General features: G+C 39.4%; 1 protein-coding gene across 1 annotated transcript in view; it reads right to left on the bottom strand.

Annotated features, from left to right (window-relative positions):
• Positions 1–23330, bottom strand: part of ARHGAP18 (Rho GTPase activating protein 18) — a 161692-nt gene extending 138362 nt beyond the window's left edge. Inside the window, exon 1 of the mRNA XM_015557829.1 lies at positions 23152–23330. Coding sequence (XP_015413315.1) covers positions 23152–23195 — 44 coding nt within the window. The 5' untranslated portion in view covers positions 23196–23330. The remainder of the gene's footprint in view (positions 1–23151) is intronic.
• Between the last annotated feature and the right edge of the window lie 60 nt (positions 23331–23390).

A 23390-nucleotide genomic window follows, 5' to 3' on the forward strand; every position in this document is an offset into this window, starting at 1 on the left:
CTAAGCTCCCAGCCTTTAAAACCCTCAACAGGAAAGGCCCCAACTAGTGCTCTCCCTAGGGCTCTCGCTCCAGGGGGGTGGCCCGGGCCTTTCCCTCCCCGCTCCTCTTCCCCACAGGCCGCCATGCATCTCCTAAACTGTGAGGGTCCCCAAGACACACACCCTAGGGAGCAATGGGCACTGGCAGCTCATCCCGGGCTAACCCCCCGAACCTGTCTTCTTTGTCGCTTCTGCAGCCCTAAGCCCTTCTTTGTGTCACCCTTCCCAGCTTTAATAAACGTACTTTCAAAATCACCTAGGCTTGTGTTGTGAAATCTCTCCTTCCCTGAAGCCAAGAACACACACACTACAGGCCCCCGAGGCAGACCCGCTCGGGCCGGTCCCTGTCCAGTAACAGTAGGTGCTTCAGAGATATTATTACATTTAACCAGCACCCAACTCTGTGACTGACCTGAGTATCAACACCACCATTTTAACTGGCTTCCGATTCCACAACTAAAAAGCGGAAACCAATTCAAAAAAACTACTGTCAGACATCAGCTTTTCTTCATCGTCAGCACAGGCTCTTTCCATTATCCCATGATTCTCACCTACCGCGGTCCGTCCACGTTCTCTTACACTGTGCAGAAGATACTAACGAGTTGGAGCTTAGAGACAGAGCCACCACTCACTGAATAGCCACAAAGCCTTCATGAGATTCCCTTTTAGCACTGACAAGTCAGATAATCACTTTGTAAATTTAGCAGGGAGAGCCATCAATGACTAGTCGGTGTAAAGTAGAATGAAAAATGAAACAATTTCAGATGATCAGAAAAAATGAATTTCAAAGTATCATTTCAAACATTCCATTTTTTAGCAAAAGGAAAAAAGAGGGTTAGGTATTTTTCTTTGATCCATTTAGGTAATAGCTGTGCACCCATCTCCTCACGGCCATCTGTGCTGAAAGCCGTGTGGCCTATACACATCCACTGGCCTCAAGGAGCTCTCTGTCTAATTGCAGACAAGACAGGGAAGCTGCAGTACCCAAAGCCCCTTTCTCATCTATGATCTCATGTGTCTCCGAGAGGCACTATCACTGAAAATAACAATGGCTCTGTTTGAGGGTGCCACATACTATTCTAAGCACTTTACGTATACTCACTAACTTAATCTTCACGCAACGGTAGGAGATAACTGGTATCTTCCATCTCTTTCATCAATGCCAGGGTGAACAATTAACCCCAAATCACACAGATATCTTAAGGGATAGACTGGTTTCCAAACCCAGCACTTTGCTCCACAGTTCATGAACTATGCAGTCCTAAGGGAAGGATGATTGTCACAAAGCCTTCATGATATGTCCCAGGTTAGAAAGAACCAAGCCAGATAAGCACTTTATAAAACTGCAGGGATAGGCAGCAATGATTAGCAAAGTAACATGGAACAAAAATATTGTGAGACCCATCGATAAAAGGCCCTATACTGGGAGGAAGCGTCTGAACTCCATTTACATGATTTATCAAATTAGAATGATATCAACTTCTGGGGAAAATTCAAAGGCCTGCTTTATGGAATCAATTGGAAAGATGAGAACTAGAAACCACTCCAAACATCCCTCTGGAAGTAACACCTACACAAAATCATTATCCTGAGATGAAATTCTCCTTGGAAGTTTTAGGAGGAATAACTATGATTATTTAATAACCATTTCTCATAGTCATCTAAAACTACTATAATTGGAGGATGTATTTACACCTAGTATTTACCACCAATGAAATAAAATATTGACACTGAAGACGGTATGTGTATGATGAGATACACAGACATAAAGTCATAGCCAATGGTCACCAGTGAGGAGACCTAAAGGAATTTGACAAGTGGCTCTATGGTTTTCTTTCCTTTTGCACCATAGAATGATTATGTTTGTTTTCCTTTATGAGACTTATGGAAAGAAGAAGAAAAAAAAGAATGCAAGTGAAGAAAGGGAAAAAGTACATTGGTAAATGTAAATTATTCCATGAAGAATTTTACGAGTGTCAATTTTTGTTGTTCTAAACTACATTACAATCATTGTCAATAGCTTGAAGACAGAAATACCATGGTCTGTCTTTAAACTGATAAACTGTATTTGTTTTAGGCCCTTGTTTAACATTTTAAGAAAAATATGTATTAGAGGATATGTTTTTTATTGATTTTAGAGAAAGAGGAAGGGAAAGGGAGAGAAACATCAATGTGAGAGAGAAACATTGATCAGTTGCCCCTGACCAGTGTTCAAACCACAACCTGGGTATATTCTGACCAAGAATTGAACCAGTGACCTTTCAGTATAAGGGACAATGCTCCAATCTACTGAGCCACACCGGCCAGAACTATAACTGAATTGTTAAAGGTGAAATCATATTACATTTCTGAAGTAAACCCAACTTGGTCATTATATATTATCCTTGTCACATGCTGCCAGATTTGGTGTGCTAGTATTTTAGTAAGGATTTTTGCATCTAGTGTAATAAATAATATTGTAGCAATTATTTTTAACTAGTACATTCAATAATAAGATCTAATGGTGGTTCTTATAACCTCCATAATTTCAAACTAGTGATAAGCATGAACAGCTTTTTAAGATATTTGCAACAGCCAAAACTGGTTTGGCTCAGTGGATAGAGCGTCAGCCTGCGGACTGAAAGATCCCAGGTTCAATTCTGGTCAAGGGCATGTACCTGGGTTGCGGGCACATCTCCAGTGGGAGATGTGCAGGAGGCAGCTGATCCATGTTTCTCTCTCATCGATGTGTCAAACTATCTCTCTCTCCCTTCCTCTCTGTGAAAAATCAATAAAATATATTTTTTAAAAAAGATATTTGCAACAACTGTTATGTGGTATGAAAATACCTGTGAGCTCTACTAGTGACAAAGAACCGTGTTTTGCTAATAGTATTGTGGTTTGCTGCCTGCATTCTTAAAAGAAACATTCAATTTCACTGAGACATTAATAAACATTTGCAATGTTTTTCTGTTCAAGTTCAAATATTGGTTAAATGAACAATAAATGAATAGTAAGTTATGATATAAATCAAAATGAAATAGCTGTTAGATTAAGGTACCTATATTCTTATTTCACCAACTAATTTGTGGTTTTAGACTTCTTACTAAAAGCATATTGCTGAATGACTCCAGACCCCCTCCCCTTCTTTTTATCCAATGGAAAAGCAAATGGACTCAATGCCACTGAATTGGATACTTAAAATGGTTAAAGCAATAAATCTTATTTATGTATGTTTTGCCACAATTTTTTTTAAAAGCAAATGAAATCACAAAGTATTTAGAAGGTTTTGCTTTTTTTTGTGTGTGTGTGTGGGTGTGTGTTTTTAGATTGTTGGGAGGCAGGAGTATAACAAAGTGTAGGTATATAATAACTATATTTTTAAAAAACATCAATTTCTTTGGATAACCCACCAACTTAAAACTTTGCTGAGCTAAAATTGAAAATAAAACTGAGAGGAAAAACTAAAGAAGTAAAAAAAAGTTATGAAAGCAAAGATACATGTGTTTATTATGAATTTAAAACACAAAGAGCTCCTTAATTGAGAAAATAGAGAAGGATTACTGCAAATGACATCCCCATTAGTACCACGTAAAAGGCAAGGAACAGCTTACAGCTCACATGTGACTATAAAGTAAGTTAACTGGCTTCACAATAAAACACATTCTAATACCACATAAGAATTGTCTATGAGGGAGATTTTTATGTGGCTCATGAGTCTATTCCAAAAGATATTCCAGTATAAGGGTTTCCCATGCACTTTGATCTATGAGAAAAACTTGTAATAACGATCCCCAAGGCGTTCACTCCTCATAAATTTTCTTCAAAGGGTTTGTTTTGGAATAATCGGTAGTCACTTTATAGGCAAAACTGCTTCTTTATTCTAGAACCTTAATCAAAAACTCTAGTATTCATAAGATATGTAGAAAAATCAACTACCCAGCAACTTAAACTTGATCCATACACATGATTTACAAATACACAGATCAGACAGACAGGTCCTGTTACTTTTATTTTTGTCATTCTTAAAAATAGAGCACTCTTTAAATTGGCTTAAGATTTTCCAGGTTTCCCTTATAAGTAAGGTAACATGTAACTGCAATGAAAAATAATCAATGAAAAATAAATTTAGTTAATCACATAAAATGTGCCTACCCCAAAACAGAAAAGACACTTTCCTGGAAACTAACAACATATCAGGAAAACAGCATCAATAATAACTTTCGGGAGGGGGGAAAAACACAAAAAATTCTAGAATTTTTTCTGTTTATATCTTGTAGATGTTGTTTTTCTTAATCATATGTGAAAAAGATTTTTAAAAAGTATTATCCATTTATTTTCATGATTTTGGCAGGAGGCAATAAATTTAGTATTTTGTTACCTTTTATTAAAATCAAGACCAAAAATGTCTGTACTTTTAACTTGTGATCTGCTGTGGAATTTGAGTTAATGAATCCATTTTTCTCCTTACTTTTTGTAGATAGAAAATCTAGGATGATAAATAAAAAGAAACCAATGCATCTAGGAAGAGTGAGTACATTCAAGAGGCCATCAGCTGTTACTTTGTCCCATTGAGCAATTACTGAACATTTGAGCTCCAAAGACACAAATAGAACATCACCTCTCACTTCTGTTTCTAGCTTCTGTCCCCTTTAAAGATTTAGATCAACAGACACTTTGCAGGTACCTAAATAACGAATGAGAGGAGTATAAAGGAAAATGTATTTATCATTTCCGCATGACCTGACATGCCCTTTCATTCATGGGAGCTTTACTTTCCCCAATGACTCTATTATTAAATGCAAATATATTGCTATTTGATCTACTATTAAGGCCTAGTGTTTGGATCCTGACACATAGACTCAAGCAGATCTTCCATTCTCCTCACCGTGCATTGCTCTGCCTGGGTCCATGACCCTTTCTCTTCAGGAGTTTAAACTCAATTTCTAACTCAGCCCTCTTGATTTCTTGGAGTTGACTGTTTATTTGCTGTCTAAATCCTGTCCATCCCTCACCACTTAGCTAACTTCCCCCAAGCATAACTTCTGACATGCCACACTTATGATACCACCCAGCACATATTCTAGCTGATCAATTCCTGGAATTTCACTTTAATTTCTGGGCTAGATAATCCACAAAATAATGAGTCTGACATTATTTTGCAGTAATTCTCTAAGCTATTTTGAGAAGTGGGAGAAGAGATACGTTTGCACAGCCCAAGACTCCAACTTGATAATCAGGTCTCTGATGCAGGAAGTGACATATGCCAAGGGAAAGACTACATCTTGCTCAAAGAATGTGAAACATGCAAGAGATTCAACATCAGATAGGTACATCATCAAAACATTAGTGAAGAGCCCTGGCTGGTTTGGCTCAGTGGATAGATCATCGGCCAACCGACTGAAGGGTCCCGGGTTCAATTCTGGTCAAGGGCACATACCTCGGTTGAAGGCTCAATCCCCAACCTTAATCAGGGCATGTGCAGGAGGCAACCAATTGATGTGTCTCTCTCAGATCAATGTTCCTCTCTCTCTGTCTCTCCCTCTGTCCTCCTCCCTCCTTTCCTCCCACTCTCTCTAAAAAATCAGTGGGGAAAATTCCCTCAGGTGAGGATTAACAACAATAAAAAAGGCTCCAGGCAATCGAAATCAGAGTGCATCTTAGTGCTGCTGTTACCTTTGGCTTTTGCAAGAGTCCTGGCAGACACTGACTCAGCCTGTCTCACTTCATGGCTGGCTTCGTACTGTCTTAATTCATTTGGTTTTACTTTAACTTACACACAAACATACAAGCCACACAAATGTATCAGTAGAGACAGTTATTACTATGCCTAACATTAATGTCAAGAGCATGTATTCTAAGCCTATCAAAAAATGCAATTATTTATCCAGGGAAGAAAACAGTTAATTACACACACCTGAAATAATTAGATTATTCAGATACTGTATACTCTGTAATGCACCAAAACAAAACTTTGAGTCTCATGGTGTCAAAAACAGAAGTCAAACACAAAAATCAACTAGGTCAGCAGAATGACGTAGTTTGCAAATTACCTGCTTTCCATTTTCCTTTTCTATATCCAATTACTGAAAAGACAGGCAATGTGGTGAGGAGGAAGAGTTCTGAACTTGGGCATCAGGAATCCTGGATTCTAGTGCTGGCTCACACTGACCAAGTGTGACTATGGGCAAGTACCTCAACTTCTCTGACCTTAGTTTCCTTATATGTGAAAAGGGAAGACAGAGGAACAAATAATTCTAAGACCTCATCCAAGCCTAATCCCTCTAGTTCTAGCTTCCACTCTGGAGCCCACTGATACAGCTATGACCTTGCTTCCCTACTTCAGACTTTCACTTGGACCAAGTGTGAGGCTTTGCACTATTGTCCAGCACCCCCTTTCAGAAAAAAGTCACTCTGTTACAAGACTGACCAAACATCTTCTCTAATTTTCCTCTAGTTTTATTAATATATAATTGACATATAACATCATATTAGTTGAAAGCATAAAACATAATGATTCAATAAATGTATATGTTGCAAAATGATTACCATAATAAGCTTCATTAACATCCATCACCTCATGTAGTCACTTTCTTTTTCTTGTGATGAGAACTTTTAAGATCTACTCTGTTAGCAACTTCCAAGTTTACTGCACTGTCACCATTCTGTACACATTATATCCCCAGAATTTACTTATCTTATGCCTAGAAGTTTGTGCCGTTGACCACCTCCACCCTGCCCTCTCCAACCCCCCATCTCCCAACAACCACTAACCTATTCTGTTTCTATGAGTTTATTATTATTGTTATTATTATTTTAGATTTCACATATAAGTGATATTATACAGATGCAATAAAGAAATATAGAAGAAAGAAAGCAGGAGAGGTGAATTACTGCCAACTTCTGTGTGAAATGAAATTTGTGGGTATTTGATGCTGTTGACAAAGGATGTTATTAGACTGTTTAGAATTGCAAATGAGGTTAGATATTAAACAGGTTCTATTTTGCAACAATTAACAAGAAGACAAATCTAAGCATGCTGGATCACATCGGAGATTTCCTTTGGCTCTTTTAGGCATGCTAGGAAGAATAGGAGTCACTTGGATTGTGTGTTCTATCCTTGATCTCCCAAAGGGGAAGGAGGGCAGGAGGAAGAGTGTTAGTCACTGCAATTAATTACTCAATGAATTTTCTAAGCTATGATCATCTATCCTTTGGAGCTTTCATCTAAGTACCTCTAAGAACGCTTGAATATTAATTATTATAACACTGTCCTGAAATAATTTTGGGCTTTGATTAAAATGACATGCCCTACTTTCGAATACTCTCTTCAGGTGTGGAGCCTAAAATAATCCTAGACGGTTAGAGCTTGGATGGACATTAAAATTCATCGAGCCCCACCCTCACCTTTTTCAGATGAGATTATGAGACGAAGAGGTCAAGAGACTAGCTTGATTTCAGTCACGGAGCAGACCTAGCCACAGAATGAACCACGTCCTGCTCACCAAGGTCTCACTTGAGCTTGTGCCAAAATAACATCCTATATTATAAAAGGCTAATGTGCAAATTGTCCCCTCGGGAGTTCAACTGACCAGGAGTTCAACTGCTCGCGATGATGTGCACTGACCACCTAAAAATAAAGATCTCTAGAGAATTAGTGTGTACCCTTTTTTGGTTTGTGCCCTGCATAATGTCACAAGCCCTGCATTCCTGGTAACATATATTGTTATGTCTGAAAAAGCATAGAAATTAATTTTATAGAGCTCATAGGAGTACTCCTTGACTCTATCATGTTCTCAGATTTTCAATTTAATTTTGCTACAGTAAGGCCAGAGTTACTGAATAGAAATAATGCCAGGAGATCCATTTGGTTAATCTTCTGCCAAAAAATAAAGAACTGGCTTTCTACTTCGATTTATCAAAGTCGTACTCCAAATTGGAGATAAGGCAGAGATTTATACTGGCAAAATATCAGGTCAGGTGTTCCTCACATTAGTTATCGGTGGCCTGAATCATTAATGATTCATTACAGAAAATAAATTCTACTGCAAATTGGAATAAGAGGTTGCTTGTATCCTATAAATGTCTCCCATCTCTTTTGTTCTCACACGCCATCTAGTGTTGCCTTAAGGGAATATTTAGCTAAATTCTCATCCTCACTGGAGAAGTGAATGCCTTAGCTTGGAAGAGATCTAGTCAAAGCCCTGCCTTCATTTTTGAATGACCCCGACTCACTGATTTCTAGAAGTAAAACATAGATAATTTCTGATGGGTATGGGATCCAATTTTTATTTTGGGATAGTGGAAGGCGTCCTCCATAATATCCTGTTGACTTCACTGTGTTTACTGTTCATAATCATCATTTATTAACAGTTTCAGTAGCACAGAAGTGAGAGGCATACAATATTCCTTATAGAAACTTAAACATTACAGTGGTTCTGGAGTGAGACCAATGCCTGTGATTTGGATAAAGTGATATACTTTACTCAGCCTCAGTTCCATCATCCGTAAAATGGGAACCACCATATCTACATCATCATTGTATCTATCTCAGAAGGTTGTTATAGAGAGAGAGAGAGAAAAAAAAGAATGCATGAAATCCCTAGAAGACTTTATGATCATGGAAGCCATGGATTAATGGCAGCTATTTTTAATATTGTCTGAGTATCCCTATAAAATGGAGTTCTCAGTAGCCAATAATTGATTGGATCAGAACCCATCTGGGGAAATCAAAATTGGATTTGTACAATAATGGGAGCATCCTTTTTTTCTACTAACAATTCTCCTGCGGCATATGCAATGCAGTGTAATAGGTAAGAGTTGTGGCTCTAACGTTGGCAGGTGGGGCTCAAACCCCAGGTTCTTTCTCCACTTACTAGCCACAGGATCTCAGACTTTCTACTTGACTTCTCTGTGGTAAAGTTGCAACATCTGCCATAAAGGGATACATGATAATACCTATCTCACTGGGTGTTTGTGTGTAGGGGTGGGGGTGTGAATATTAAATGACAAAAGTCATTTACTTGGCACAAGTACCAATAAAACTGTTGTAGAACTACTAATATTTAACTAAACCTAAGTTTTCAAGAAAAGGATTGCTACAATATAGACATTGATTTCCTTAACTAGCAAAACTGCTTTATTTTAGGTGTTTCTGATAAGTATTGTTTACAAATGTCATCTTTTTTTTCAAATGTCATCTTCTTGGAAAATCTTTTTGGTAGAAATAGTTCTGTTTTAGTGTAAACAACAATTTCCCCTGATTTCTCGCTCTCTGGCCCGCACTGCGCTGCATGCTGTAGTTATGATGTCATTTAGTCCCCAGGACAACGCCTTGGAGGAGGAGGGCGTGACCATTCCCTGACTGTACGGAGAAGAACTGGAGCCTTGGAATTAACTTACCCGAGTTCACGGAGCTATTATGTATGGAGAATAAATAAATAACCGGGATCCCAATCCAGGAATACTGCTAACCTCTGTGCGAAATAGCCTCCGCACTTATAAAAATGTCCTGGAAGTACTTCAACATGAAATAATCCCCAGGTCCTAAAGAAGATTGCTTAACTTCTCTAAGTCTATTTTCCTCAGATATAAAATGAGAGTGATTTAAATAGATGGTCCAAGAAAACTGAAAACTTTAGAATTTTTTTATTTATTAAATGTATTGGGGTGACATTGGTCAACATGAACGTATAGGTTCCAGGTATGGGTTTCTGTGTTACAAGATCTGTATATGAAAACGTTAGAATTTAAAACAATTATTTTTACTTCGTGAATCTGGTTCGTGAGTCTAGAAACTTATTTATTTAAAATTTTAAAATATAATTCCTCACAATTTTTTGGTTGGATTCTCTAATTGGTATTCTAAAAATTATAATTCATTTATATCAGTATAACTAAAAGTTAGATTTGATATTATCTAATTCAGAATTCAAAAAGTACAAGGATATCCATTCTTATGTATATAACATATTAGCTCTGTATTTGGTACCCACAATTTATATACCCAGATTAAAATATAGTGTATTAAATCTATAACAAAATTATGCAATATTATAAGACTTGCTTGTTTATTAGTTCTACTCTTTCTTCTCTTACTCTATAATATTTAATGTTAAAAATCTCTTTATTCATTAGCCAGTCCCAAATTCTTTATGTTAGTAAATATCAAACAAGAGGGAAATCTGCCACAAGTCAACCTGAATATCAGCAGGGGAAAAAATCACCTGCTGCATTTTGTTTTTCTTTCCCTCAAGGCAGCCAAACATATTAAAATGAAAAGGAAGATGGCAATATTAGTTTAACCTTATATTCTTTAGCACTCAATTAACACACATCCAACAGCTGGAATGGAACTACTTGCTATTACAGTACTGACATAATAGGCAGCACTGAACTCAGGCTCAGCCCCCATAAATCATCCTACACAGCCAGGCCTGTTCGGTGGCCTGGCCAAGAATGTGAATTCTTCGGGAGTAGTTCCTTTGATAAGGGAACTGAGTCCTTGACAAATTCACTTATTTGTGTCATAATTACATTTGGAGTAGAAAGAAGGAAGAGGACACCCCCACATCTTTGACACCCATTGCAATGTCCGTAATCTTTCATACAGCACTGTCGGCATTCTCTTCACAGCACTCATAACTCTGGAATGTTTATTAACTGTCTCTCTTTCCTCATCAAACTCAGACCCCGTGACATCAGGAATTCAAGTATGCCTTAATCTGAAAACTCTTCATTGACAACAACAAACAGCGATGGTTTGGTGTTGAGCTGTTAGTGGCCTTCTCCTGAGCTCTGAGGATGTTTGCCCTGAGAAGACAATTTTCTTTCTGCGCAGGTGACATTTCAGGATGGGTGTACCTCTCCTCTTAAACTCTTTTCTTAGGTGTTTTTCATAGACACTCGGATTTTGTACATCTCCGTCATGTCTGGAGTTTCAAGGTTCTTCACGTACTGAGGCTCTTATAAGCATCCTCTTCTTTCATTAAGAGATGTATATAATCTGCCCTGTGATGTACGTAATAAGATGTACTCCTGCACTGACGTCTCACTTTCTAAATAAAACCTGAGGATCGTTTAGTACTGGGAAGGATGGACAAGCCTACGTGCACAGCTCCCTTTCGGCACCCTCTGTCCCACCCCTACCTCACCCCTCCCCACCCCCACCTGGCAGAGCTCTGTAGGAGGTCATACCCAGGCACAAATACCTAAGGAGCGCTTCTAAATGCACAGATCCCTGGCCTTTATTCTCTGGAAATGTTGATTCGGGAAGATTAAAGTGGGGCCTGAGAATGTGTATTCTTTCAAGGTTATTCACAAACCACTCAACCCTCCACCTCAATATACCTGAAGCGTATCATTTTGGGAATCCACTGACTTAAACTATGCTCCTCTGAGCAATGCAAAAAGTAACAATAACTAAGTTAATTTTGCTCTCAGAACAAGGGGAACATTCATTCATTCATTCATTTGTGCATCAGGCACCGTGCTAAAAATTGGCAGGGAAAATAAAGATGAATAAAATAACAGTTCCTGTAGGTAGGACAGACTACAGTGCTCTGGGGTCCAGTGCAAAATAAAAATGCAGGGTTTCTTGTTCCAGTAATAAGCATTTCAAGACAATGGCAGCAGAGCATTAAGCCAAGCACAGGGCCCATCTGATCGTGGGCAAAACCTATTCATTTTGGAAACCCACATTCCTATGAGCAATGAAAAAAGAAGCAGGAAGTACCTCTTTTTGCTCTCAAAACAAGGAGAGCCTTCAGCTACGCCCATGACACTGGCCCTGCCTGCATATAAAGGAGGAACCTAGAGCATTCTCAACTGAGAAATAAAGTTCAAACAGGCAAAAGTGATGAGCTAGTAAAAAAATTTTTATCATTAGGAGTCTCTATTTTAATCAATTTTTCTATGCAGTTGAATAACTAGTCTTTGCACTTCCAATGAATGTACTTAAAATCATAACAGTCACAAGATAACAAATTACTATTCTCCATTACATTGGGGTTTTCCTGGGTGCTACTGCCTTCTAGAAGCTATAAAAATAAATCCTTAGGAATAAAAGCTTCTCTTTGTAGAGCTGACTAAGGCATAGCAAGTGATATCCATGAAAAGGAAAGAATAACAAGTCTTCATTTCTGCTTAACTCACAATAGCTTCTAAATATCCTTGCTAATCTCCTAATGAAATGCCAAAAAAAAGTGTAAAATTTTTACGTAAGACAGCCAGCTTGAAATTTGAATTAATCCAAAAGCACTTAAAAATGAGCCCTTTCATACTTTAGAACATTATTCTGGGTAAGCATTTGTCAAACTCCTGCTGACACTACATGTTAGTAATCATCATGATTCCATAATACAGGATTCTGCAGTTTAAGAAGTTGATGGCTACATTGTTGTATGGATTTGGGGATCTATAAACCCAAATCTTGGTATTTATTCCTATCCATTTAAGGCCAGAGTATTTTTATTTGCTTTTCTGTTTTTTTTCTTTTGTTGTTGTTATTGTTGTGATTTTAAAGTATAGATCAAAGGTGTGACCAAAATGCTTGGTCTTCATAACCCAGTGCTTAAGAGTTCTTTGTGTGGCCCATGATTGTCGAGGCTACTACATTAGCTGTCAAAGTTCCAAAGATTTGGTTCTACATTTACTATTCATGGTTGTTTTTCCTGATTTGTATTCTGACAGAATACTAGCTTCAGAACATTACAAATAGCAATCAACAAAATTAAAATGAACACAGCTATATAGTATGCTGAAATGGTGATGGTGGGGAAGTAGACCTCTAAACAAAAGTACATCCAGAGCAACAGGGCTTTCTGTTGCTTTAAAAAAAAGAAAAATACCCAGGTGTTAAGGGATGTTTTCTCCCTGCACACACAGGAGGAAGAGCCAGGAAAGAAAACTTCACTCGTGCCATTGCTAGCTATTTCCAGAAGGTACTTATACATTTGAACTTGCTCCCATTTAACCATGAATGGGTGATGAGATGTGAGCTATTCGTCCCTCCCTTCAAAATAAAACCTCACTCACTTTCAGGAAAAGTGGAAAAGGAAATTATCAAGTACACAATTATAATTAATATTTCATAGTAAAAAAACAAAACTTACAAACTAATACTTATTAAATTTTACTAAGGAAAAGAAAAAGAATTTTTGCTGAATTGACCACAGTGTACCTTTTGGACTAAAGTCCACTAAAAACTAAATGTAATGGACATGCAATAAACAACATTTTAGTTTCTAGTTTTTCTTCAAACTGAGAATGTAATAAAATCTATATGTAATTGGTACTTCAAACTTAGTCCAAACATCTTATACGCACCTTGACTAGCAAAGCCCATATGGTAGTTCTGAAAAGCATGATGATGAAATCAGTATTCATTGAAATCTTTTAAAAACATAGACCAAACCTGGAGAATCTGACTTAGTAAAGTCTGGAGTGAGGCCCAAGCATAATAGAATTTTAAAAATCCATGCCATGACCAGTGTGGCTCAGTTGGTTATCCCATGCGCCAAAAGGTTGCCAGTTCAATTCCCTGTCAGGGCACATGCTGGGCTTGCAACCTTAATCCCCAGTAGGGGACATGCAGGAGACAGTCAATCAATATTTTGCTCTCACATTGATGTCTCTCTCTCTCTCTCTCTCTCTCTCTCTCTCTCTCTCTCTCTCTCTCATCAATTTTAAAAATCGTTCAAAAGATTCCTGAGGCGTTTCTGGGACATTGTTCTCAATTAATGGTTCTCAAATGTGGTCCCCGCACCAGCAGCATCAGCAACATCTGGGAACTTGTTTGAAAATGCAACTTCCAGCTCAGCACCCAGACCTGCTGCATTGGAACCTCACTGGGAGAGGTTTAACAAGCCCTCCAGGTCATTCTGATTCACGCTAGTTTGAGAACAGCTATTTAATCCAAAAATGAGCTGGGTCAAAATCATCATCATGTAATTACTAAAATAAAGCAACCAGACCTTTCACCAGATTTGATTTATAGTTTCCATATTCAACACACAGATCAAATAAATCTAAGAAACGTATTTCTTTATAAAAGGACCTAACAGCTGCTACTGTGGAGATGTTCCCACAAATGATCACTTTTGCCACTTTGACCTCCTTCCCTGGGTTAGAGCAGAGGTTGGCAAATGTTTGCTGTAAAGGCCCAGATGTCAGTGTCTCCAGCCCTGCAGCTCATATGGTCTCTGTCACAACCACTCAACCCTGTCATTCACAATATGTAAATGAATGGGCGTGTCTGTATTCCAATAAAACTTCGTTTACAAAAACAGGTGTCAGGCCAGATTTGGCAGAAGGACTATAGTTTGCTGAGCCCTGAGTTTAAGTAATGATGGCAGACTAATTGGGGGTGGGGGGGATGAAACATACCATCTCTCAGCCATAAATAAACACTCTCTCATGAGCACAGATTTATTCAATATGGAAGTTTCTTCCAGGTGAAGAAGAACAGACTACAAGGAAAAGGAGAAAAAGAGAACGTGTTGTGTCTCATTTACTTCATTTACTCACTTATCACTTTTTCACATAGTAACTATTAAATAGATTCATACTATGTGCCTGGAACCAAATATCAAAGCCCTACCCCCATAAACCCAAGTCCAACAACAAGAACAGAATATAATTAGAAATAGACAGTGTGCTGTGGTACTCCCAGACAATGGAGTATTATTCAGCAATAAATAGAATGCGCTAACATGTCATGAAAAGAAAATGGGAAAACAAAACGCATATTACAAATGAGTGCAGCCGATCTGAAAACACCATACGATTCCAACTATCTGACATTCTGGAAAACACAAAACTATGGAGATAAATAAGAGATAAGCGGTTGCTAGTGGTTAGGGAAGAGGGAAGGATGAATCAGAAAAGCACAGAGCATTTTTAAAGGAGCAAAAACACTATGTATGAGACTATAATGGAGGATACATGCGTAATAAATACATTTGTCCAAACCCATAGAATGTACAATACCAAGGGTGAACCTTAATGTAAACTATGGACTCTGGGTGATTATGATGTGTCAATACAGGTTCATCAATTGCAACACATGTCCCACTCTGGTGGGAGATGTTGATAATAGGGAGGGTAGGCATGTGTGAGGGCAGGGGGCACATGAGAAATGTCCTTTCAACTTTGCTGTAAACCTAAAAGTGCTTAAAAAAATAAAGTCCATTTTTAAAATAACCCAACAACAATGTTATCTATGCAGTGAATGAGAAAAGAGCTCTGACAGGATTATTACTATTAGTTGAGGGAGCTTAGAATGTAAAAATAATGCCGGGAAGACATCTGATATCATATTGTTGTTCCAATTGTGATAGTTCTGTTCCAATAAGTCACACTCTCTGGCCCATTAATTCAAGAATCTCAGCTCATAGTTTCAGGATTAAGTGAAAGAATTGCTTAAGTGAGCCCACTCATCCCTGTATCTTCCTGAACTAATGAATATCTGGTACATAGAAGGCATACAATCAATATTGGGTAATAACATGAATGAATAAATTACCACTGAGTGGCTACTTAAAAAAAAAAAAGAAGAAGAAAGAAAAGAAACGATGCTTTAATAATGATATAATTACTCCAGGAATGAAAAAGGGAAGATTGATGAGCTCTGAGAAAGCTAATGTTAGGTCTGGCTCTCCAGGAATGAATAAAATTCTGTAACTTGGGGAAGGAGAAGAAAGGTATTCTGGGTAGAGAAAACAGTAGGTGCAGAGGTAGAAAGCTTAAAATTAACACACAGAAAAAAAACAAAGATCAACACGGCTAGACCACGGAGTAAACTGGTGAAAGAGGAAGGAGATAGACTTAGAAAACAAAGGCAAATGGTGTTGTGCCCAGATTTCAAGATTCCCAAGGGCCCACCAGGGAGCCTGCGAGTCCGATGCAAAAGCAAAGAGTCATTTATTTCAAACCTAGGTTTGGCTCCACTTGCCCCCCCTTACTGGCACAGCAGCAAATGGCAGAGAGAGAGAGAGCCTTTATAGGGGGTTGGGGCAAGGGGAGGAGAAAGGACTGTGGGCCCTGCCGATTGGCCAGGCGCAAGTCGGTGTCTTGTCACACAGGATGTGGTCATATCTATGGCAACTTCTCTTGATTGTCATTGGCCAGTTCAAAGAAGTCCTGGGTGTGGCCAGCAGCGGCCTGGCTTCCGGGAAGAAGCCTTGCTGAGCACATGGCCAAGGTAAGATGGAGGGCATAGCCCTTACCCTGGGGCAGGGTGGAGGGCGTAGCCCTTACCCTGGGGCAAGGTGGAGGGCGTAGTCCTCGCCCTTTCAAATGGTAGCTTGAATGTCTCAGAAGTTCAGAGATTGTCTGGAGAGCACTGAAGGAGAATGCTTAACAACCCAGTTAAAGATGGAAGGAATTTATTGAACCAAAATAGTGTTCAGTAGAATGGATGAGAGGAAAGATTGGGGAAACTTTTCTGAACCTGCATAGATATTCTTTCCTATTAGGTGAAAGATTCTAAGAAGAGTCTCCCCTTTCTCAGTCAGGAGACTTTAGGAAGGTAAGATTCTTACCTGAGTCAAGAAATACAACAGGAGAAGCAACCAAAGCAAAAATAAATCCTAATCTGTTGTAGATATGTTGAATTTCAGATGTTTGGGAAAAGATCACGTGTAGTCTCAAATGTGTATTTAATAGAGGAACCTATATGAACCCATTCTGAAAGCTTGAGAACACAAAGCAAACAAACCACTAATATTTTTAAACAATAAACAAGATATGACACACTTGTAAAATGCATTGCATTTTTGAACCAGAATAAGAGGTGAAAAGGGCACATTCTTGGAAAGCCAGGGGAAACTATTTATTGCAAGATTACTCCCTTTCATGTCTCAGGAAAGGGAAGTCCAGTTCTTTTCTTACTGATAAGTACTTCTGGAAGGTAAAAGAACCATGGCAAAATCCTAAAAGAAAAAATAAAAATCAATGTTTGGTCCTCCCAGCCCCAAAGATTTCCTCGGTCCACTATAGGTCAGGGCAGGCCTCCCAAATTCAGCCTCTTACCAGGCTAACTCTAGTGACAAGATTCCAAAAATGGTGTGGAAGTTCTAGTAAGCAAGTCTCTGCAAAAGCAGGAATAGAGAATAATACAATTTACATATACAGCCCTGGCTGGTTTGGCTCAGTGCATCAGCCTGCAGGTCCCGGGTTCGATTCCGGTCAAGGGCACCCATTTTGGTTGCAGGCTCATCAATTTCTGGCCTTGGCTGGGACACATGCAGGAGGCAACCAATCGATGTGTCTCTCTCACATTAATATTTCTCTCTCTTCCACTCTCTCTAAAAAATTTAAAAATAAAAATAAATAAATAAAATTAGTGGAAAAATACCCTCCAGTGAGGATTAACAAAAAATAAAAATTTACATATATAGTCAGAAGGTCAAATTCAGCCTTCTTAATCCCACGGAATGTAATGGTAGCAATTTGAGATATGGGAGGTGATAGTTACTAAAAACAGAGTAAGCCATAGGTCACTGGGCCCAAGGGTATGGTGTACAGTAACACAGTTAATGAATAAATGACTCTATGGCACATAAACTTATTTTTTCATCCAGACTTAGAGCAAGCTGTTTTCTAGTTTAAGCCAAAAGAGATGTTTTATCTGAATATCCAGAATAAACCATTTTCCTAAAATAATATGTTGGCTTCAAAAAAAGTTCAAAGGATACCAAAAATATCATATGTAAAATTAAGTGGTAAGATTATAAAATATGTCATTTATTTGGGGCCAAGTCCCAGTATTTTCTAAGTTTTCTATAGGACAGATACCAAAATTACATTTGGGTGGTAGGGTTATGATTTAGTATCTTTGGGGACATTATGTGTATTTTCCAGGTTTTCTACCACAAAAATACATTACTTCCTCAATTGAAAATAAAATATAATTTAACAAACAAAGGAAATTTACATGCGCTGATTTCCATCTCTACTTCTACCTCCTTAATTCAAGTTACCAATATCTTCTGTCTACTGCTATAGCTTCTTCCCTGGTCTCCCTATTTTCCCCCTTAGCCCTACAGTGAATTCTCCATTTATCAACCAGAATGCTGCTTGAAGCTTTAAAGTCCTCCAGTGGGTTCAATGCACTTAAAAAATTCAGTCTCTGGGAGACCCATTGACCTGGCCCTGGCCTATCCATCTAACTCTTAAGTTCTCCTTCTCCCCACACTGGTCCCTAATCTTCCTCTCTCCACCATCACGCTTTTCCCTAACCCTCCCCCAACCCCCAATGCCTTTCTCTGTTTTTGCTACACTACATCTGTCTCTAGAATAAACCAAGCAACTAGGAACATGTACACAGACTTCAATTCCATTCTCATCCCAGATCAAACATATCTTCAGAGAGGGCTTCCCCGCATACCCCACAGAAAGTCACACTTTCTATTATTCACAGCACTTACAACCACCCTGATATTATCTTATTGTCTCTTTCCCCATGTGAACCACCACCACACTGTAATTAATATAAGCTCCTTCAGACCAGGAACTTTATCCATCTTGTTCAAAAATCTATCTTTATTTATTTACTAGAGGCCCAGTGCACAAAAATTTGTGCACTCGGGGCAAGGGGGGCTCCCTCAGCCCGGCCTGTGCCCGCAACGACACCAGTGTCCCTGGCCCCAACCTCTGGCCCAAGGCCCCTCCCCTCCTTCTGTACAGCCGGGGTGCAGACGCTGGGCTCGTGTTGCCTGGGCGACGCCACCAGCATCCCACTCCAGCCACTATGGGTGCCGCCATCTTTGTCACAGAGTGACGGTTAATTTACATATTACTCTTTTATTAGCTAGTATTGTCATTGATTTTAGAAAGAAGGGGGGGAGAGAGAGAGAGAGAGAGAGAGAGAGAGATCAATATGAGATGAAAATATCGATTGACTGGCTCTGCATGCACCCTGACTGGGACTTGAATTAGACACTTTCTGGTGTATGGGATGACACTCCAACCAACTGAGCCACACAGGCCAGAGCCAAACAGCTATAGTTAAATATCACAACAGAGCTCATCATATAGATGCTCAATAAACATTTGGTAAGGAAGGCGGGGCAGCTATCAACTGGAAAGATTTTACCTGAACATTGCTTTCAAGTTTATTTTATAACTAGAGGCCCGTTGCATGAAGATTTGTTGGGGTCCAACCCCAGCAGGTCCAGCGGTTCTCAAAGGTGTGGACAGAGTTGGTGAAGAAGGAATGACTCAGAGACAGCGTTCAGTTGATCAGCAGCCTAGCCAGGTTCTAGCCAGGATCTCCAGCCAAGTTCTGTGTTTTATTGTCTTGTTACATCTGTATTTATACCAGTTGATTTTAATCCTGTCAATTTCTATTCCAAAGGTTAGGGCGTTTCTGAGCAAACATATGTCATATACGCGAGGTCCCTTGAAACATAAGCTGTGCAGATGTTTCTTCCCTGCAGTGACTTTGTCAAGCAGCAAGGGTGGACCGGCTTCCAGCAAAGATTCGCACAATAGGCCTTCCTTCCCCTGGCTGACGGCATCGGTTTTCTTCCTGCACCCAGGACCCAGGCCTTTGGTCCAGCCACAGCGGAGAAGCCACGCCTCTTCAGTCTTCAGTCATCTTCAGTCTTCACTCCACACCTGCATATGCAAATTAACCTGCCATCTTTATTGGGTTAATTTGCAAACTCATCCTGATTGGCTGGTGGGTGTAGTGGAATGATGACCAATTTACATCTTCCTCTTTTATTAGTCTCGATGTGCTTGAGGCAGTTATTAAGATTGTGCACTTTCTTTGTCAGCATGACACAACATTACCATTGCCAGTTTGTGTGATATACTGAAGTAGACACAGGAAATGGGGATTTAGTTAGGGGTATCCTTTGCATGCTTCTATGGGGGACCTCTTAGAACTGAAGGTCTCTAAGAGATTCATCAGGTTAACTCTGCAATGACTTAAGAGTGATGTAACCAAGACATTCAAATACAATAACACAAGAAACTTAAAGATGCAGGAGGAAGAAGTGGGAAATAGACAATGATTTGTTCCAAGAAATGCAGATATTCAGATTCCAACTGGATTTGCCCCCTTGAAGAGAAGTCATCATGACCTGCCTTTATCCCTCCCATTCCACAGAAAACAGTGTCACAGAGAAACAATACCAGCCTTATCTTCATTATCCTCAAATCTTCATATGTATCTGTGTTCCCAAGTTAACTTCCTAGCACTGGCCATTTGAATGTGGCTGGCTGGGCTAAAAGCTAACTATGTCCTTGAAGAAGACACAGAATCCCTGGAATTTCGTAGATGAATATATCAACCCGGGAACTAGTCTGATATTTCTAGCTTCATGCCTAGACTCCAGTTAAAATCTGAGTATTTCTAGTTCTAGTTGAGGTACAGTTATCCTTTCCCCAGGTTGCTAAAACCAAAGCTAGAAGTCACCCTAAGTAATGGAACATTCATTTACTAAATCAAAAGCAATCAGTGTCAAGAACTTACACTTCCTTGCTATAGAAAGATAGTTGGTTCGTTTCTTTTACACTGCTACCAAAAAATCTGAAGTGAGGGTAGCTGAGAAAGTTCTGCATTTTGTTAATATTAAAACATTTCTGACCATGTGGCTCCTCTCTTGGAAATACTTAGGCTATATCTTGGTCTAGGTTTTGAGAATGAACAAACGTGACCGAACTCTAAATACTAGTGAAGTCTATCCCAAAGATAGTGGTGGAAATAAAAAAATCAGACAGAAGTTCTTCCTTATTGAAGGAAAAGGTAGGGGAAAAAAACATACATAATAGGACTTAAGATCTGATACTCTCTGATTGTTAAAGGAAAAATAAAATCCACTATATTTCAAGCATTTGCTTCACAGAAAAAGCCATGTCGAAGGGATTAGTGAAATTCCACTTTGTATCCTATCTGATACGGAAGAGACATCAATGGTGGGTAGTGAGATTGGTGGGCAGTGAGACTGGGGCCGGTTAGGGACAGACACAGAGGGTGGCATGGCCCCACCACCATTCTCACCTCTTTAAAAGGGAAACGTAATGACTTGCACTGAAATAGTTTTACTTTTCATCGCATGTCATACCTGGATGCGAGGGGAGGGGAGGTGAAGAAGAACTGTCCACCCACTCCTCAATATCCCAATGCAGGAATAACTTTTCCCCTTGTCTTCTTCCACCTGATTGCTAAGGCACTGTTCTAGGTGATTGCTGATGGCAGTTCCTAGCAGTAGGACAAAATGTAAGTCTAACAGAACAGGAATGATCACCATTGATGAGGTGGCAGGAAGCACCTCCCAGAAACCATTCCACAGGGTGAGGCCACCAAGAACAAGTAGAGAGAGGTTTTGGAAGTCAGTTTTTCTCAGTAAAATTGTGGGTCATTGGGAGCTTCTGAAAAGGATGCTTCTTATGTTAATTGCACTGAAGGACACGTGGGTTGGGATTGGCTGACCTCCAGCCAGTAGGAACACGTAAAGGTCAGAAGCCAGACTATTAACATCCCAGGACCTGGGCAGCTTTTGTCTTGCACAGGACAGCTGAGAGCTCAGAACTTGGGGTGCTGCAAATGCATAAAGTTGAGGTATTTACATCAGAAAAGGGAGGAAGGAATGGATTTCTCCTAGTCCCCAGGCTAGTAAGGAGACTTTAAAGAACTTGGTCCCTACTATAGAAGAAAGCCGATTGGACTGAATCCCTACAGAATAAACTAAAAATAGGTTTTACCTCCACACAAGCTAGATCCATTACCCTTTCTTACTAGAAGCTGTTCACTTGGTCATAGTTAAATGGGCCCACCAGGGAATGGATCACAAACACTAAATTATGTTTAAAACAAAACTTTAAACGTGATAATCTGTCCAGAAATTCCAACTTTTCCCCTCCTGTCAAATATTTACCACTGAGCATCAAGTATTTTCTTGTCTCTCCCCTCCCCCGTCCCCCCCTTATCACAGCCAGATTGATAATCCTGTTGTTTTCATTTGGTAACAAAAGTTCTTTACTGTTTTAGAGAAATAACACATGGCTACAGTTTTAAATGCATTGTTACTAATACGTTTATGTTTCGATTAAGCAGGATTAATATCAGATTAAAAACAAAACATTTTCCTGCCCCATTTGATTACAATTGCTAAATGTTAGGCAATGCTTGTAGACCTACTATTGCTTATTAATTTAGGATTGACTTGGAAAAGTGATCCTTTCAGAACCTCCAGCCAAACTAATAGTAATGAAAACTGTAGCTTTTATTTCATGACATTCTGGATAGTTTTTTCATGGTCATGCAGAGTTAAATCCATTTACTGGCAAGCTCTGGGTTTATGTTCCCACAGCCTTCTCTCTCTCTCTCTCTCTCTCTCTCTCTCTCTCTCTCTCTCTCTCTCTTTCTCTCTCTCTCTCTTACCTGAAGAGCCTCTGAAGATGTTGACTCCACAGTTGCCATCAAAAATGTTAATTTGCAACCACAAAGTGACATTTTGAATATTTCTTTACTTTTGAATGGATGCCTCTGGGGGGGAAAAGCCATCCTGCTCAACACCGGAAGAATACGAGGGGTGCTAATTTTTTACTTTTCTTTAAATCTGTGGGCTCCTATTTATATCAAGAGGAAACCCTGAACACGTTGTTTTTTAAAAGTAACCGGATAACTGTAGCATGATTATTTCCTTTCTAGTCAGCTTAAGTTCAATGCTGATCAAAGTTGATGCAGAATTTTAATATTTTCAATTTTTCTCTGTTGGCTGTAATTAAAATCATACCCATCTTGAAAAGGCTACCAATTATGATTTCCATTTGCCTGTATGTCATGAGTACCTTTCCCCAGGTTATGACAAGAATCTTTTTGCTTGTTTGTTTGCTAAGTACTTTTAACTGCATCTTGCAAATAGAGACCTACATTTTACCAAGCCTCCTGCACAACCACAGGGTCAAGAATAACAGGCGTAAGAAGTTAACACTAATGATTATTGTCAACCTCAACCTGGAAGGATTTTTAAAATCATACAAAAAGTCCCTTTTCTCAGGCTTCGTTAAAAACAAACTTGTGAGAACAAGGCTAACAGCGAACAGACCTTTCTCATCTGTGGCTTCCAGAGCTCAGACATGCACCGAAAAGAGGAGAGCGTGCCAAGGTGCCCTCCTTACCTGAGGTGGAAGCAGTGCACCAGCTTCGTGACCACTGTCACCATCCTTCCCAGGGCAAGAGCCGGGAGCGCCAGGGTGACAAGACGCGATGGAAGAAACGGTGATCTGAGCCGCTGCAACAATCTTCCCAGACACTTTCTTCCGAGTCACACCTCCTCGCTCTGGCTCAGAAGTTGCATTCACTCGCGCGTCACGGTGAACCACAGCCTGTCATTTCTGCTCGATCATCGAGCAGCTGC

This window comes from Myotis davidii, unplaced genomic scaffold, assembly GCF_000327345.1.
Source record: "Myotis davidii unplaced genomic scaffold, ASM32734v1 scaffold147, whole genome shotgun sequence".
NCBI classification, from domain to species: domain Eukaryota; kingdom Metazoa; phylum Chordata; class Mammalia; order Chiroptera; family Vespertilionidae; genus Myotis; species Myotis davidii.